This window comes from Pseudomyrmex gracilis, unplaced genomic scaffold (assembly GCF_002006095.1).
Source record: "Pseudomyrmex gracilis isolate BER0280 unplaced genomic scaffold, ASM200609v1 scaffold_422, whole genome shotgun sequence".
Lineage (NCBI taxonomy): Eukaryota > Metazoa > Arthropoda > Insecta > Hymenoptera > Formicidae > Pseudomyrmex > Pseudomyrmex gracilis.
This window is the reverse complement of record NW_018021006.1, coordinates 30393-47892: the sequence shown is the minus strand read 5'-3', so window position 1 is coordinate 47892 and position 17500 is coordinate 30393. Positions and strand designations below refer to the sequence as shown.

Below are 17500 nucleotides of genomic sequence, written 5' to 3'. Positions count from 1 at the left end.
CGAGGTTTCTCTCCTGGTCCAGGTGCGATTGTCCGAGGGGTGCAGTTAGGTAGTAACGCTCCCGCACACCACCAATTATCACCACTACTATCGTTCACTAGCACTGTACCAGCACATCGCTGTCGGGAGACGTTTGCGTTACCTCGCCTCGCGCGTATCTGCGCAGTGGTGCCGTTTGCGCGTTCTCTCACCCCACGTGAAGCATTTTCGTTGCACCCTTTTCAGGACGCAGCCTGTTTTCTTCGCGCTCTCGGTTCTCACACTTTTCGCACGTGATTTTTGATTTTGACAACAGTCAGAAATTGACCGTTGACGATGCGCAAGACGTCTTGATAATCGCGATAGTCTTGTTTTTTTTTGTTTTCTGTGACTTGATGCGATTCGATAAGGTTATCTGAACGAGAACGCGCACTTCGCGTGGAGGTTAAGTATTCTCGGCTGCGCCACCACCATCAACAATTCGCTACTAAGGGTGTGTGAGTGACACGAATGTCTCGCTTGTCGCTACCATCACCACCACCTCCAACGCTGCTGCCGCTGACGCTGACGCCGCCGTTGCTGCTGGCGTCAGTCAGCTTTCTATCGATTTTCCGATACCTCGTGACCAACGTAGCTCGATGCGCGCGACCGATACTTTGAGCATAAACACATCGACTCGCGCGTCACCTCCGCGAGCCACCTCGTCCCTCGACCTCGACCCGTCGATGATGCGCCAGCGATTGAGGCTGCTCTTAATTCGATTCGATTTGTTTCGATTAACGATCGTCACCTGTTCGCGGAGACACCTTTCTCTTTCTAAGAAATAGTCTTTTCAAAGAGAGTTTGATACATAAAAGACAAAAATTCTCTTCCAAGTCGAATAATCTAATGTGAATCTAAATCTGTTGCGCGATTCTCTTCGATCTTATCGCAGATCGATTTTTAAGCAGGTCTTCAAGTTCACGGCAAACTTGTTTTTTTTTAATACGTGATCGACTTATAATATTTTGCCGCAATATAAATTATTTCGTCAAAGTTTGAAAAGTTCCTATACACCCTTCAGCTTCTTTTCTTTATAAACTGATCGAAATCGAGAAAGATTCAGCGGGAAGCGACCGGGGGTCGATCACTAAATCGATGCTTATCGGACAGTCTGATGTCGCTCGCAATCTTCATATTTGGTGCGTGAATTTGTCTTTCCCCGATCTCGTTCACCCTTTTATCTTCAGGATCGAAAGGTCGATACGCTGATAAGCTGCGCGTCATCGTCCATGACACACGCGGCGAGCTTCGCTCTTCAAGATGTCCTCCTCGAACGATCCGCGAGAACGATAACTCGATCAGACGACACCGACGACGGTATTCGCGCACACGCACACAGACATTCACATTCGCAGAGCTAGGCAGGCAGGCAGGCAGGGTAGCAGAGAGAAGAAGAGGGGTCGCCAACGATTGGTCGCGGCTGGCGTCGATACAGAGATCAATGGCCGCCCGCTTCGTAGCCGCAAGTGAGAAAGAGAGGGAGTGAGAGGACGACAACGACGAACGACGTCGAATCGACACTGTCAGCCTCTTCGGGCCACGCGCTTTCGATCGATCAGGCTCGCGCGGAGTCGAAGCCGCTCGATGGCGCACGATCTCTGGCCAAAGAGAGACAATCCTCGCGTGCTACGGTTCTCGGGGTGGTGAACGACGGGGTTCTTCCGCGACGATCCTCCACTTCCTGTCCGCGACTCGCCAGCTCGCGTGCGCAAGCTTGAAAGCGCGCCTCGACGCCTCGCAATGCTCTTTATCCTTCTCTTTCCCGTATGTTTCTCTTCTTTTTTTTCTCTCTTCTCACTCCCGCTGTTTTCGGTCGTCGTTGTTGTCTTCGTGAGAAATTGTCGCCAAAAAAATTCCGTCTCGTTCGCGGTTCGTCTCGCGGCCGAGAGAGCGACTTCTACTCTCACGGCTACTCCTTCGTCTTCTTTCGTCTGTTTTCCCGGGATTTTGTTTTGCGAAAAATCCACCACGGCAAAGAATTATCGGGAACTCGGGTTCGAGAAACGTGCCGGTGCTCTGTTGGGACACACAAGCGGAGAGAAAACAAGCGCGTCTCGCGCTCACACGAAGTTGTGCGGAGTTGCGCAAATCGCGAATGCTACGCTACGCGAGAGAGCCTCCGGCAGGAGGGTTGTTGCCGCGCTCTCGCTCTCGCTCTCTCGAAAGGGGGATACGAGAGACGGGGGGGAACGTCGTAGTTGACGGAGCTGAAGAGCATGTGCACGAAGGGGGTGCGAGAAAGAGAAAGAGAGAGCGCCCGGCGACGGGAAGGAAGGAGAGGGGCGGGGATCTCGCCACGGGGATCTGTAACGAACTCGATACGCCGGGGTTGCGGAGAGGAGAGGGACGCGGGACGATTTCCAAGGGGAAAGAGGGGAATGAGGAGGGGTGAGAAAAGGACGGGCGGAGCGGGAATGGGGGAGACGAACTAGTCAGGGGTGGCCCAGGGACTACTCGACCGCGTCCGGCACCCCGAACGACGGGGAGAGACTTTTAATTAGACAAACCTCTTCCACGCGAATATGGCTTCGCGCCTGTTTTTCTTTCCTGACGACGTTCGTTCGCCTGCCTTTCTTCGAGCGGTTTTCGATCGATAACGGAGTTCGATGTCCCGTATCAATATTTTGATTTTTTTCTTATCGAGCGGCGTTGAATGATTATCGATTCGTTTCTAACGCGGTTGATATCATCCGTGTTGTTACACTCATATTGTTACCGTGGTATCGACTCGGCAATTGATTGGCGCGCTTATTACGCCGCTGTGTTTTTTTCTACTAAACGAATCTTTTTCTCTTAGTGTTTCGGTCAGTCTGGCTCGCTCAAAAATTATAAACAAAAGATCGATATCGTTCAATGATTTTTTGTTCAAGAACGCGTATTTCTCTCCGACTAACGTATCAGAAAACACACAGAGATATATTTATAAAAACTAAAATTTGCATATAAGCAGCTTGTTGATCTTTGAACTTTTGTTTCCGCAACTACTATCTCTTTTTCCGAGTTGTATCTTGTTCTTAAGACAAAATGATTGCGTTAATTATTGATTGAGATATCGATTACATATTCAACAATTCCCCGCTTGAAATTAATGCGTCTTCTCATCGTGGAGACATCAACAAGCGTAAATAATGCGGATATACCCTTTTAAGGGATGGAATCTAAAACTGTGTATAGTAAGTCATTGATGAAGTCGCGGGCACACTGAAATTACGCCGGCACGATAGTAGCAGCCGCGTATGTGCTTCGGACTGTTTGCTAAGTAGTTGCCAAGGAGTATAGCACTTTGAAACAAGGAGACTTATGTTCTGTCCGTTCGATCGCGCGAGGAGAGGAAGTGCGCGTGCTAAATGTGATACGGTGTAGCTCGATGGTCGCGAAGCAACCATTTACAATTCAATTTATTCACAATTACAATATTATACAAGTGACCCGACCGCGAAGCTAATTCCACACTCGCAGCATCCGTTGCAAAAATGAAACTTCGTCAGAGCACTTTGGATTTCTCGCGCGCGGCCGAACTTTTTTCAGCTAAATTAAAAGAAAGACAGTTTTAGTTTTTTTGTTTTGTTAGATTTAGGTACACACAAAATTTTTGTATTGAAAGAAATAAATATCGAAGAGAGAGAGAGAGAGAGAGAGCGCATGAAATAGAGCAGCGCGATTTCTTATTGATAAAAACGATTAAAATTGACATGCGCAGAAAACTACAAAGTCAGAGTGAATTAATCGATCGCGCGATTGAGTGTTCTACGAAACGTAGTATCGTTGCGATCTGATAAAATTTCGATAGAACGCGCGCTGTTTTTGAAATTGAGATAAGCTCAAGCGCGATAGAGAATACGACGAGGTTATGGGTAAGAAAGAAAGAATTGATCTTGAGAATACTTCTCAAACGAAATCTACCAACGAAGTAAAATCGATATCGACACGTTATATACACCGCGGTCGAACGGAAAGAAACGCGGGAGGATTAAAACGCAAGCGAATAAATTCGCCGCGTGATTAAAGCGCCGTGAAGAGATTATTCCAACACGGAAAAATAAATATTCAAAAAGGATGGCGTATTACTCGCATCGAATAATATTCCCCGCAAATTTAGCTGCTTTTTATTTTGTGAAATCTATTTCAGGTTTTAATATTTTTTATCGATATATAATAATTGTAATTTTTTTGTCTCAATACATGAAAATATGCAAGTTTTCAATCATTTTTGTAATTAAACTCATTTGTTTCAACATATTGCGAACTTCATAAATTATATACACACTTTATATATAAAAAACAAAATTTACATTGTACGCGTCAAATTTTATTTTACATTTTATGAAAAATAAATTTAGCTTTGAAAGAATTTTTTTTTTTTGATAATCGTGCGTTTCTTTATTCTGATATTAGCAATGTTAGGGGTTCGTAATGTGTCCAAATTTTACGACCCTGAGGGTAAGTTCTTCTACGCTAGAAGTGGGGATTTCCCGTTGCCGACGAGGAGAGAGGAGTGGAAGGATGAAGAGCGCCGATGTAACGTCGATATCGCGCTCTATACGAGGCGTCGCGACGCCGCAGGTAGTGGGAGAGGCAGAGGAGTAACAGCGGGATGCTCGCGCGGCGAGGGGAGGTAAGTTCCACATGGGTAAAATAATCGATAGCGGCGACCGATATGTACGTAGCCAGGCTGTGCACGTACGCGCGCGCAACCCTCTTGCACGTACAAGACGCGTTCGCGTGTGAACGGGCGATCGCGTAAGTATGTGCGCGCACGCACGCGCGCGTCTCGCACGAATTCACGCGCGTGAAATCGATGAACGGCCAGCCGCGCGGCGACGTTGCGTAGGCTTCGACAATGACATCGACTTTCTGGCGCAATCGTTTGACTTATTGTTGCAACTCGTCGAGACTCGCCGCTATCATGGAATTCGAACGGTTGTCAACGCGCCAAAAAGAGCGCGATCGCGAACACATCGTTTTCGTTTAAAGATAAACTGTCGACAAAATTCTCGCAAATAGAGTAGTAGTATTTATTTCTTAACCGGATTCACACATGTGATATTTAATTTAACTGACTGTACGCTGTAGGAGTATAGTCACTCACAAAAAAACGGAACACTGAAAATGCGAAATGTTATTGTGGATTATAAATGACAGCTACTGCAATATCGCGGGATCTATTCATAAATAATTCTGTTCTGTTCGTTTTGATAATGCGATCCATTTAGATCGGAAAGAAACCACGTAGCAACAACAGCGAGATTTTTTGCAGAAGTGTGAAATCTATCCCGGAATAATTACCAATATGGTGAAATTTGATTCTTCAAAAAATCACCACAAGGTCGCATAAGTTTTGCGAATTAATGAATCTATAGTCGATGTATCAGTTTTCTTCTTCAAGAGAGAGAGAGAGAAAGAAAGAGAGAGAGAGACAGACAGACAGACAGACAGACAAGACAAAGAAAGAGAGGGAGAGAATGCGGGACCAATTGAATGATTACGATATATGATAAAAAAAAGAACTCAGCAACTTATTATTATGCCGTCGAATTAACGCAAATTTCGATTACTCTTGCAAATTAAATGATGTTTTATTAAACAATATAACGCGTCGCTTTTTATATTTATCAAACGTAGAACGCCGATGCGTCGTTGTTGCGTCGTACTTCTTTTAGAAATCGATATCTATAATTATTTCATCGTTCACTCCGTGCATAATATTATGCTAGCATTATGGGACTCTATAAAGTCGGTTGGAACACGAAAAGATTGCTATAAGTAATGTATATAAATGTAGCGCGACAAAAAATCGCCGTACATATATAATTCAAACCGAATAAAATTAATATAAAAAGCTACTTTAAAATTGAAAACTGCTCTAGCGACTTACATTAGCGAATTACTTGCATTCGATCTTTATAGATTCTCTCTCTCTCTCTCTCTCTCTCTCTCTCACTCTCTTTTCTTGACCGATATTAGCTATTACCACGACTGCTGCAAACATTTGTAGATCGCAGTCGTCAGATCAGACAGGAAAGTGGAGATATGCTACTCCGCGTAATTAACGCAAACGACATACAGACGTACTCTCTCATTGGCGTAACTGGAACAGCATATACATGTAATACATAGGTATTGATACATCAGAGATGTCAAAGTCTCTCTCTCTCTCTCTCTCTCTCTCTCTCTCTCTCTCTCTCTCTCTCTCTCTCCTATCTTTCTTCCTTTTTCTCCTGTAATTTTCAGAATTCTTAATAGTCACTTTCATAGTTATAAGTACGAAGAACAAGGTTCACGCTATGATAAAAAGGGAAGATGATAGTTTATTTTTCTTCCAGAATGATTACATGTTTTGTAATTAACTATTTTTTTACCGTGAGATATTCCCCTTTTTCTTGTGTGTATAAATTATATATAATTTTATTTCTCATGTGTTTTTTATTTGTTATATAATAATAATAATTAACAATTTGACTGTGTTTTTTTATAATTAAATTTAAACAATAGAAGTAAATTAAGAAAAAGAAAATAAAAAAAGTCAAAAGAGATTTACAAGTTTATGTAATAATTTGAAAAAGTAATTCAATATTTATCTTTATTTATCTTTATTTTATTTGTTCTTTTTTTTTTTAAATCAAGCATATTTAGTTTGCTTTAGTAATCATATATAAGCGTAATTATTATTATGTGTGTTTTATGAAATTAAATTCAAAATCAAGTAGTGTGTTTTTTACAACACAAGAGAGATGTTATCTCTCCGCCATCCCCATCACATTCTGATATCTATTAACGATATGAAGACTAATCGATTAGTATTATTAATAAAATCGTCTAGCTAACATTAACTTTTCACGCTTGTCTACGTTCTAAATCCTAAAGTCTGTTTAATGTGAATGTTTTAACTTTTAGTTTCACTGTCAAATATTTTTGCAGTATTTTTTTACAACTCCACTTAAGAAGAATATTATACAATTCGTAAAATATTACATCTATGTAATATAACAACGAGTGGATTCAAGATATTGTTTGTATTTATTTATTTATTTTTCTTGTTCATTTCAAGAGCAAATTACCGTTTGAAAGAAACACTACAAAACCTTCGCAGCGATCTTCCTGCAGGACAACTGTGAATCACCAGGTCGACGAAGAAGCAGTTGATCGGTTTCTTCATTGGGTTCTCTTGTTTCTTCTCTTTCTCCCTTTAACGTTTGTCAGCCAGTGGCCAACATATGATCGCATGTACTTCAGAACACCGACAGGGGAGTAGTTCCCGCTCGTAATAGTGGCCCCCACAGCAGCGAGGAGCTCACCTGCCGCCAGGTGCGACTCCCGGCTTGGCTTGTTCGCCATCTGCATGAGGGGCCCGTGCCGTGCGTGAGGCCGTTTCTCCTCGCTTTTTTTGGGTCGTGCAAACGTATGTGATTAGCATGCACGCATATATAGTACCGTAAAAACTTAGTACGCGACCACGACCGTGACTATACGTCACGACTTACAAACTATGATCGCTCAAGCAGCGAGGATACGGTTTATCTCGGCTAACAATAAGTCGATGTCTGTGTTATCTAATTAATGGTAGAAGATAAAAAGAACATAATTTATTGAACAATTAATAAAGACATAATTTATAATATAAATAATATAACATAATTTATCTTCCTAAATATCTACAACATATTTTGTTTTTAATCTTTATATTATTGGATATTTTTAAGTTTATTTTTACTTCACATAATTTATTAGTTGTCAATATTATAGAATGAAGTGACTATTGTATTGTATTAATTATATAATTAAATTAACTTATTTTTAATGTTGTTTTACTTTCAATCGTACTCAGCACCAATAGTAATGCTCATGTCCTCGGAGACGATTTTTGTTTGATGATACCATCGATTTGTGTCTAATACAACTGAAATAAAAAAATTAAAATAATTAATGATTTGCAATCGGATCTTTGTCACTTTATTGAAAAGCGTTTAATTTCCCGATTAATTCGGTCATGTTTATAAGAGCAGCTCACTTATTTCTCCGGGATATACAATTATTTCCAACTTCTTGCATGTGTAGTGACATTCTCTGGGCGGTTCCAAAATCCACAATTTTTCACCCTTTATCTGCGCTTGCCAGGAAGGATACCGTACGTCATCCACCTTGAAAAATTTCACATTTTCAAGATACACGATTAATGTGATGTTGTCCATCTACGGAGTACATAGATATGTATGTTTTATAAATTGTAAAAAAAGTATTAAAAAATTTAATTATCTTGAAAATAATATTTACACATGCCATTTTCCATTAATTAATTTTCATTAACGATTAATATCTGCTAAAACAAGAATCACGACTTACATGCATAGGTGCACCATAACCGTGGCTACCCATGAAAATCCAATCTGTCTTTTCGCTCTCAGAATTAGGAGGGAGAAAATACGGTCTTTGATAATGCTCCCTCAATATCGCGCCGATTTTGTCGTCACAGTTGCTCCTGAATAAAAAGACGAAGATAATACAATGAGATATAAAAAACATTTTTCTTCTCCGATCGACTAAATGTTTCCTTGTCATGAGATATTGATACATTTAATTATTTACTGCCAATTTTTTTGTTTTGTAATAATGCGCGAGTTTTGCGTTCGTCACATTTATGACGTCGCAAACGTGGTTTCTCTGTAAGTCTGTTAGCGAAATCGCCTACGTGTGCATGCATCAAAGACTCAAGGAAGTGTCGGAAGCCATAAAAATGCGCCCTGCTACTCGCAGACTGAAGTAAATAAGTAAAGTTTCTTGCTACGATTAAGGTAAAAATCGAGTATGAAGCATTATCTACTGCATGCAAAGTAGCATTATCTACGATATTTTGTTGTAATTAATACAATTTTAATATTAAATTTCATATTATAAAGTTGAGAGCAACTTCAAGGTTTTTTTGTTTTATCTTCTCCAAAAAAAAAATAAATAAATAAATTTAAACAATCGAGAACTTACCATCCAACGTACCACGGTTTAGTGCCCTTCTCCATCATGGCCCGATTCGCGCTCATATCGAAGACATCCTGCAGATTCTGAAAATCCGTCTCGTACGGGAAAAATTGGCAATTCGCCATCTCGCTATGATACAACGTTTTGAAAAATGAGAAAGAGAATACTTCAGGCGCCGTCCAGTTTGCCATGGCGTCGTTTATCACCACCGGCTTCCCTGAATACGCGTAGCTGATTACAAATAAAGTGCACTCGTAGGCAGGTGATATCGGAATAGTCAGTCATGCAAAGACAAAATTAAATAAATAAATACAAATTATTAATAAATAAATACAAATTATTAATAAATAAAAACAAATTATTAATAAAAAAAAGTGTTTTTTGAGAGAATTTTAATTTTACTTTATTTTCAAAAAAAATTTTTTTATACACAGTAAAACAGAAAATGTTAATTTTAATTTGAGTTTGAACTTTCTGAGACATGTAAAAAATGTAAAAATTACCTCATTTGTCATGTGTTACAATGTTAAGTAATTGACACAATACATTTATATTTCTTAACAATTAGTGGTAAATCGAGATTACTCTCAGGCTCTATAAGTCTTATTAAACTAATAATATATGAATATAGGGACACATGAAGAGCCGTTCGCAGGATGTTGTGCGTGAATGTGCTTTTTAAATATATCTATATATGTATACACATATATACTTCGAAATAATTTTTTTCCTCCATATAGAATGCTGGATTTGTATCACATATATATGAAGGACCCCGTATACCCCCCTAACTAATTTTTAAAATATTGCGAAAAAAACTCCTCAGCCAAAAGGAAATATTTTTCGCAATATTTTAAAAATTAGTTAGGGGGGTATACGGGGTCCTTCATATATATGTGATGCAAATCCGGCATCCTATATGAAAGAAAAAAATTATTTCGAAGTATATATGTGTATACGTATATATATATTTAAAAAGCACATTCACGCACAACATCCTGCGAACGGCTCTTCATGTCCCTATATTCATATATTATTAGTTTTATATTTCTTATTTTGACTTTAAGTGTGATATAAAAATAACATATGAAATAATTAAAAACTACACAGAAAAGTAGTTAATAACTCGTATAAGAAATGTACTTAAAAAAACATACTTTTTGTGATAAATTAACACATAATAACAATTATATTAACACATGATAACAATTATTTTAACTTTGATTTTAGTACATTTGATTATTATTTTGTGTATCAGAGTTCGTGATTATTTTAAGATTTACTTTAACTTTTCTTGGAATGGTTAAATTGACTTTGAGACATGCAGATTAATTGTAATAATTTGTATTAAAAGCAATCAAAATAAAATATTCTATTTTAATGATAAAATAAATATTATTCTATTTTAATGATAAAATAAATATTCTATTTTAAATGACATATAAAAAATGTTAAATTATAAAATTATAATAAATCTTATAACGCATGTTGTTAATTTTTGATTAAAGTAATAACAAAACGAGATAACAAAAACTTGTTACCTTATTTTAACATATGGATGCACAATTATTTACTGTGTGTATGTGAATAAGCAAGTCGTTTTTTAACAAAAACAAAATAACGATGTTAATAACAAACAAATGTTGCATAAAAATAAAATATGCCACAATTAAATTAATTAATGGAGAAAAAACATATATATTATGTAGTTATCAAGATGGATGTTTTTAAAAGTGAGAAAATACATGCATAAATTATTGAATATACAAGCTATGTATTAGTACCGTTGTTCGAAGATTGCCGGATCAACAGCGGAGAGCTTTTCAACCTGTTGAACGTCCTGGCAAACTGAGCAGTCTTCCGATGGTCGAAAAACTTGATGCATAAACGACGGCATCGTTACCAAGCACTAAAAAACAATGATTTCTTTCCATTATCGTCTCCATTATATTAAACAAATTCTTAAGTTTTAACAAAATCGTATAATAGAAATTATCTGTTAATCGATTTTCTCGTTTAAAAATATAAATTCAGTAATCATTATTCAGTGTTCATTATTTGATTTAATTAAATTTCATTAAAAATTATTCAAAAACACACTTGAAATAAAGTTTTGACAGATAAATGTTTTAATTAGAAAAAAGAAAAATAACATATCTGCGGATAAAATGTAAATGGTTTATTTACCTTGTTGTAGCGATACGTCTGCACGTAATTCCAAACTTGCATTATCATCGTCCACGTACCAATCAGCAAAATTAGAAAGATCCACAAGTACCTCACGTGAACTTTCGTTGGTTTTGTCGGCTTTAATCGCGAACGAGTGCAATGCAATCGCCAAGCTTTAACCGGAAGCCTTAAGCTGTCTAATTTTTCTAATATTGCGCTCAATTCCTTCTTTGCAAGGTCGACAGATTTCTTGGGATTATCCGTGATGATCGCGTTGTCATTCGTATTTATCATGACAGAAATTCAGATTAAAAATTTCTTTAATCACACGAGTTATAACACCAAGTTTACGTAATTATGTTTTTATAGAAGGTTTGTAATTTTTTTCTAATAAATATAATTGATAATTTTAATAAACATCAATTTAAATGTTTAAAAAGTGAGTTAATGTTCAACTTTTATGTAATAAAACAAAGTTAGATCGGATTTCTACAAATTTGTGCTAAATATTAAATGGTATTACACGATGTTTGTTACGCGAAATATAAGAGAATTCGTGTTTTTCGCGCAATTTCAACAACGACGATTATTATGTATTCCGGAAAAGCTGTGTGTGATTCTGGTGTCCAACGTGAAACTGCGAGAGGATCCTTAGCTGCTGCTCTAGTAAGCCAATGGTTTTTCCCCCGCAACTGCCTGGGAAGTGAATCAGCAGCGAGTGATTTGTTCACGCGGGTGTGAAATGAGAACCAGCGCTCACGATACGAGCCACTGATTGGTTTCGATCGAATCTGTTTTATAGAGAGCGGGACTATTTCGCGAATATTTAACCTGTTTTTTCTTCATTTGATTTTTCTTTCGCATCATAAAAGGAACTTTTTTCGAAACTAAGCAATTTTTCTCAGTGCAAGAAGAAACTCTTAGACAGCTTGAAAAATAATAACATTTAAATAGAAAACAGTTTTTAAATAATTTATTAGAAACTGTTTAGTAACGTATAAGAAAATAAAAGTAAATTTACTGAGAAAAACAGAGCGTGTGCTGTTTCGTTCGTACTTTTTGTAAGTCTAAGTGATTTTGTTTTCCGAAATGAAAGCAAAGAGAAAAAACTATTAAATGTGAGAGAATTATAAGGTAAATGGCGAAAGAACTATACTGGAGAGTATACTACGCTTCTATTTCATGAAGAATATAACGAGGGTAGGTGACGTTGCTTATCTCGGGGTGCAGCTGGCGCTGTTCATCGAAGTGTATAGACTTCGCCGACTTAAAATACGATCGACCTACTTCATATTATTTCTTATACTTGGCCAGCTCCCTGATGCTGTAGAAAACTCTCCTATTGCTCGGAAGAAATTGCGGATATTCTTCAAAAAAAAAAACCAAAAAACAAAAAAAATTTATTTGACAAAACGATCCCTTCAAAAGTCGTTTTTGCTCAACTTTACGTTTCACAAAGAAAGATGTGCAAATACTGACTGACTTGCAACGCGTAATACTTTAAATAAAAGTAATTACTTGCTTTGTCTCACTTCATTTAGAAAGTTTCGACTTGACGATACACTACATGTAGGGATCCATCTATTTGGTCAGCTGCACTTCGATGAAAGTTTCTTCCGAAATTCGTTTTTCCGCGCACGGAGACAGAACTTGCGAAACAATTTCCAATGCGATTGGAAACGGCTGAGCGAGGATTCAAATGCGAGAGAAAGAAAGAGATTACACGTGCGCGAGAGAGAACTGGATTTTACAATTGCAAATTGTCAATTCGCACGGCAATCCACGTCTTAATTAACAATTAGTCTGAACGCGGCAAACCGATTTCGTTCTGTTTCTGTTACGGTTCCGTCTTTTGTGAAATACGACCGAACACAACCGCACGTCCGTTCTTATGATACTTTTTTTTCTTCTATTATACGCGAGGATTGGCGATTTACCCGCGAATCTCGTTATCGACGGGAGAGTGCACCGGCGAGCACACGCAATAAAATTGCAATCACAGAGACAAAAGTCAAAAATGTGATTACACGAGAGACCCGCGAACGTTTAATTTCTTAAACTACGATTCTTCGGTTCGATATTTTTTTTTGTTTTGTTCGGCGAGAAGTTAAACACAATTCTTCGGAGCGATTTTTAGATATGTTTTATGGGGGAAAGCTTTAATTTAGCAATTTAGAAATCTCACACTTTTGTGTGTGTTCGTCGTTTATTATCACTGTTTAATTAATATAAACGTGTGTGTCCAGAAAATATAAAAATAAAATACAAAGACGAAAGAAAATATAATCTTTTTTTACTTTTATTTAATATGCTTTCAAAAACTGCGTGCGCGCGCGCGCGCGTGTGTGTGTGTGTGTGAATAAAAAGGACGGGAGGGATGATAAAGAGACAGAGACGCGCGTATACGCAAGTGTGTCAGCGCAGTTTAATTCTTTAATTGTTGTCAGTCGGATTCGAAATACACTAGTCGATCTGTTATTATAATTATTATTGTTGTATATACGTGGTATATACTCTTTCAAGAGATATAAATATAACACATAATACAACGATAAAATAACTACAATATATTCTTCACAATTGTCTTAAAAATCATACATACCTACAATTTATGTTGTTTTTTTCCATTTATTCGAGTACTGCATTCTCAATCGAATCACGTCGTGTGAAACATACAAATGTGAAATCAGAATGCTTTCGCTCCCAGTATACTTTCCGGATTATTTGGAGGGGGAGGCGGAAGGAAAAGGGGGTGAAACGAGGGAGAAATTTTTTTTTTATTTTTGTTTTTCTAAGAACTTTTCCTGTTTGTGAGAAGCGTGAAAAATTTCGCTAACAATCGGTAACAACAGCATCAATCTCAACTGAAACACAGTGACAATCGGGATACGGTGTGCGCGCACACGCATACACATATACATTCACTCTCTCTCTCTCTCTCTCTCACACACACACACACACACACACACACACACACACACACACACATAAAATACAATATAGCCTACAATATCTACCATTATACAATCATATAGACATGTAACTATATTTACGTCAAATAAAACACTCGAAATCATTATCGACAAAACATTACGTGTCCAAAAGCACTATTTTCTTGTTAAAAATTTCTAGAAACAACATGTAATTTATTCAGTTCAATTGTTTATAATTTATAAGTCAAAATTTATAGATCAAAATATTTAATGTATAAGTCAAAATTTTTTAAATTAATTGACTATAGAGTTTTTATTTGTTTCGTAAATCAAACGTTTTAATCCGTGAATTAGATTTTCAATTGTAATTTGTATGTAACAAGAAAACGCTGCAAAAGTTTTTGGAGGTCATTTGTATAATAATATAATAAAATCTACGCGTTTTGGAAGATTGGTGATCAGTATATTGATGATATATGTGCATTCTCTTTCCCCATTGAATGTAGTTTATAAATTTTATACAAAATTAATTTTTCTATCCCTCTACACACCCCCGCGCACGCACACTCGTCGCGTCGTGATGTTTTTGTTAATTAATACTAAATGCGTGTATTAATGATAAAGGTCCTCTAATACATCTAAGATGCACACCCATACTTATTTAATGTTCCGTTAATGTAAATATGTATGCAGCACAATAGACTATCAATTTTTTCTATTCGTTAATGCATGTATTACATGTAATGGTATGTGTGTGGAATAGGATTCTTTTCCTTTGCTTTTTCTTTTATATAAATCTGTGCTCTTTTCTTTTTTTTTCATCTCCCTTCTTTTCTCACACTCTGGTTCGAGTTTAGACGGTCTCGTCGATCGAATTGTCGATCCACTCAAAAAAAATTCATCTCTTTTCTTCAGATTTTCAGTTATCTTGAAGCAGGTCGAATGTTTTCCTTTGAGGATAATTCGACGTTTTCAAGTAGGAAAGTGCTCTTATCGAACGCAACGGCATGCATATAATAAGTTGATCATCGTATACGAAAGCGCGTCGATGATGCATTGTCCGAGGCCAAGCAGTCTTTTTTCTTTCATTACATCGTATAAAGATTCTTTAGAGGTTATACAAGACGATCATTCGAGCCTTCGTTCCCTTCATAGTCTCGCAAATCGGAGATCGTAAGCGTTGTAATTTCTGGTAAGTTCCTCTAATCTCCAATTCCAGGTTCCAAGGAAGCAAATGACGATGATCACTCGTGATATCTGTCTCTTTTTTTCCTCTTATCCATTGTTTTTGTAAATTCTATTAGTCTCTCAAACTATCAGCAAGTGATAACGATCGCAATCGGGCGAATAAAAATGGAGTGAGTCGATCGAAAACGAGATGATGCGGTAAATGTGTATAAAAACGGAGCACCCTCGGAGGTCAATGACATTAACATATGTTGTCAAGGACATCTTCCTGAAAACAACAATCTGCAACTTTTAACCGTCGCTCGTTGTTTGTTAAAAAATTATAAACAAAAGAAATATCATAAATGATCTCTTATTTTCCGACACCGTGTACATTTTGTTTGTGTTGTAAGCGTATAGGCAGGGGAGGTTGCGCCTCCCCCTACTCCCCTTTCACGAAAAAATGAAGGCATATAACAACATCAGTATGCACGGTTACATTCACCATATAGTAAATCACAAAGAACATTTCGTAGATCCTCATACTAATTGTCACACGCAAAACATCGAAAAAATTTGGTGAGATATGCGAAGTAATACATATTCCACGTTTCGCGACATTGGTAGAACATTAATTGAATTCTTGACACTTAAATGAATTCTTCATTTTTTTGTTAGGGGGAAGAAGAGAGGAGAGGGGAAGACTCTCCGTCTGCGGGGGAGCGCAGCCCCCCCTGCCTACACGCTTACAACACAAACAAAATGTACAGGGTGTCGAAAATTAACAGTTCCTTAACGCAACTTCTTTTGTTTATAATTTTTTAACGAACAACGAGCGACGGCTAAAACCTTCAGATTGTTGTTCAGGGAGATGTCCTTGACAACATATGACCTCCGAGGGTGCTCCGTTTTTATACATATTTACCGTTCTTCTTTAGGCCGACGCGACGATTTTTGTTCTTTTTTCTTATTGCAAGAAGAATCGGAGTTTTTCTTCCTATAGAGCAAGTTCGGCGCTGTATCTTTTGGAGATACTTCGTTTTTATTATTTCACAAACGATTGCGTTTTTACATGAATATTTGGGCGCGAGGGCTTAATTAGTTAGGTCGTTATTTCAAAATGAGACTTCAGGTTGGGAAATTGAGTCCTCCACGCGCGCTTTGGAACTTGCCAACTTCGATCCTCAACTTCATCTCGGCAGATGAAGTTCGCAGAAATAGCGAGAGCGATATACGCAAATTAGGCAAGTCAATTCAATACATATACGCGTGTGTGTACATCTATGGCGAAATACGATTGTGAGAAATAGTCAGGCGAGAATAAACAGCGGGCATTTCCAAATCGGTCCGATAAACGCAAGAACTTTGAAACAACTGTCCGAACTATCGCAAGCAGCATCTGCGCCGCGAAAGTGTAGAATCGCGTTTTCATGTGTTACACGCGCGCGGCTTGTAATAAATAATATTCACTATTTACATACGCAACACACACGGATCGCGATAAAATGTCACAGCGATTTGATTCAATAATATGGTTGAATCTATAAAACTTCTTTTTTTATTGATTTAATCATTGTATAGAATTTGTATCAAAATTGTCGGGATATTTTCGTAGCAAAAGTATCGGAAATAAATTATAAATGTTATCAAAATTGACAGAGAAATGACATTACATGTAAAATATATTGCGCGTATCTATTTTGTTTCCTCGCCATCATATATCGATATTAAAGTCTAATCACATCAAGAGAAGAGAGCGTGAAAAAAGTAGACTATTGTTTACGAAATCCCATCTGCTGAAATCGTAGGCCCCCCCCCCCCTGAAAGTCAATATAATCAATCGATATAATTATACCGTAAAAATAACAGTTACATATACAATATGTTGTGAAAATGAAAAAGGTTGTCTATTCTTGTGACAACGAGAAATACAATTACTTTCTTGCATTATGAGGACAATGAGGAATAGCGACTAGGGATTTCCGTTTCTATGTGTCCGAGAAAATTCATAACCATCAAAGATGTAATATTGAAATTGTCGAATACAGATTGACAAAAAAGAAGAGCAACAGAAGTTATGTAAAGACATTTGTCGAAAGATATTTAAAATTTATGCTCGAAACACACTACGACCGGGAGAAATGCAAAAACCTTACGGCTTTGCACGATATTTTCCTATGTGTGCTGCGCCTCGATTCAATGATCTCTCTCTCTCTCTCTCTCTCTCTCTCTCTCTCTCT

The 17500-nt window shown here is 37.5% G+C and overlaps 1 protein-coding gene across 2 annotated transcripts; it reads right to left on the bottom strand.

The window, feature by feature from the left end:
* Positions 1 to 7717: 7717 nt before the first annotated feature.
* LOC109860603 lies at positions 7718 to 11500 on the bottom strand. Of its 2 annotated transcripts, none has more exons than XM_020439824.1 (6): positions 11179 to 11500; positions 10776 to 10900; positions 8998 to 9222; positions 8362 to 8497; positions 8030 to 8210; positions 7718 to 7918 (listed from the first exon to the last, which is right to left on the bottom strand). In XM_020439824.1, the coding sequence occupies exons 1-6, from the start codon at positions 11452 to 11454 to the stop codon at positions 7833 to 7835; spliced, it is 1029 nt and encodes a 342-aa protein (XP_020295413.1). In that variant the 5' UTR covers positions 11455 to 11500; the 3' UTR covers positions 7718 to 7832. The 2 variants fall into 2 exon arrangements, with proteins under 2 accessions (XP_020295413.1, XP_020295415.1); XM_020439826.1 differs by having other exon boundaries at positions 8030 to 8159.
* Positions 11501 to 17500: the final 6000 nt, after the last annotated feature.

Excerpts from the sequence above, each read along its gene's own strand:
- LOC109860603 (XM_020439824.1), bottom strand. The coding sequence starts at position 11,454 with ATGATAAATACGAATGACAACGCGATCATCACGGATAATCCCAAGAAA. Across the intron at positions 8,211-8,361 it reads GTTATGGTGCACCTATGCAT|ATGGACAACATCACATTAAT; the intron begins GTAAGTCGTGAT and ends TGTACTCCGTAG. Across the intron at positions 7,919-8,029 it reads TGTATATCCCGGAGAAATAA|TTGTATTAGACACAAATCGA; the intron begins GTGAGCTGCTCT and ends TTTTTATTTCAG.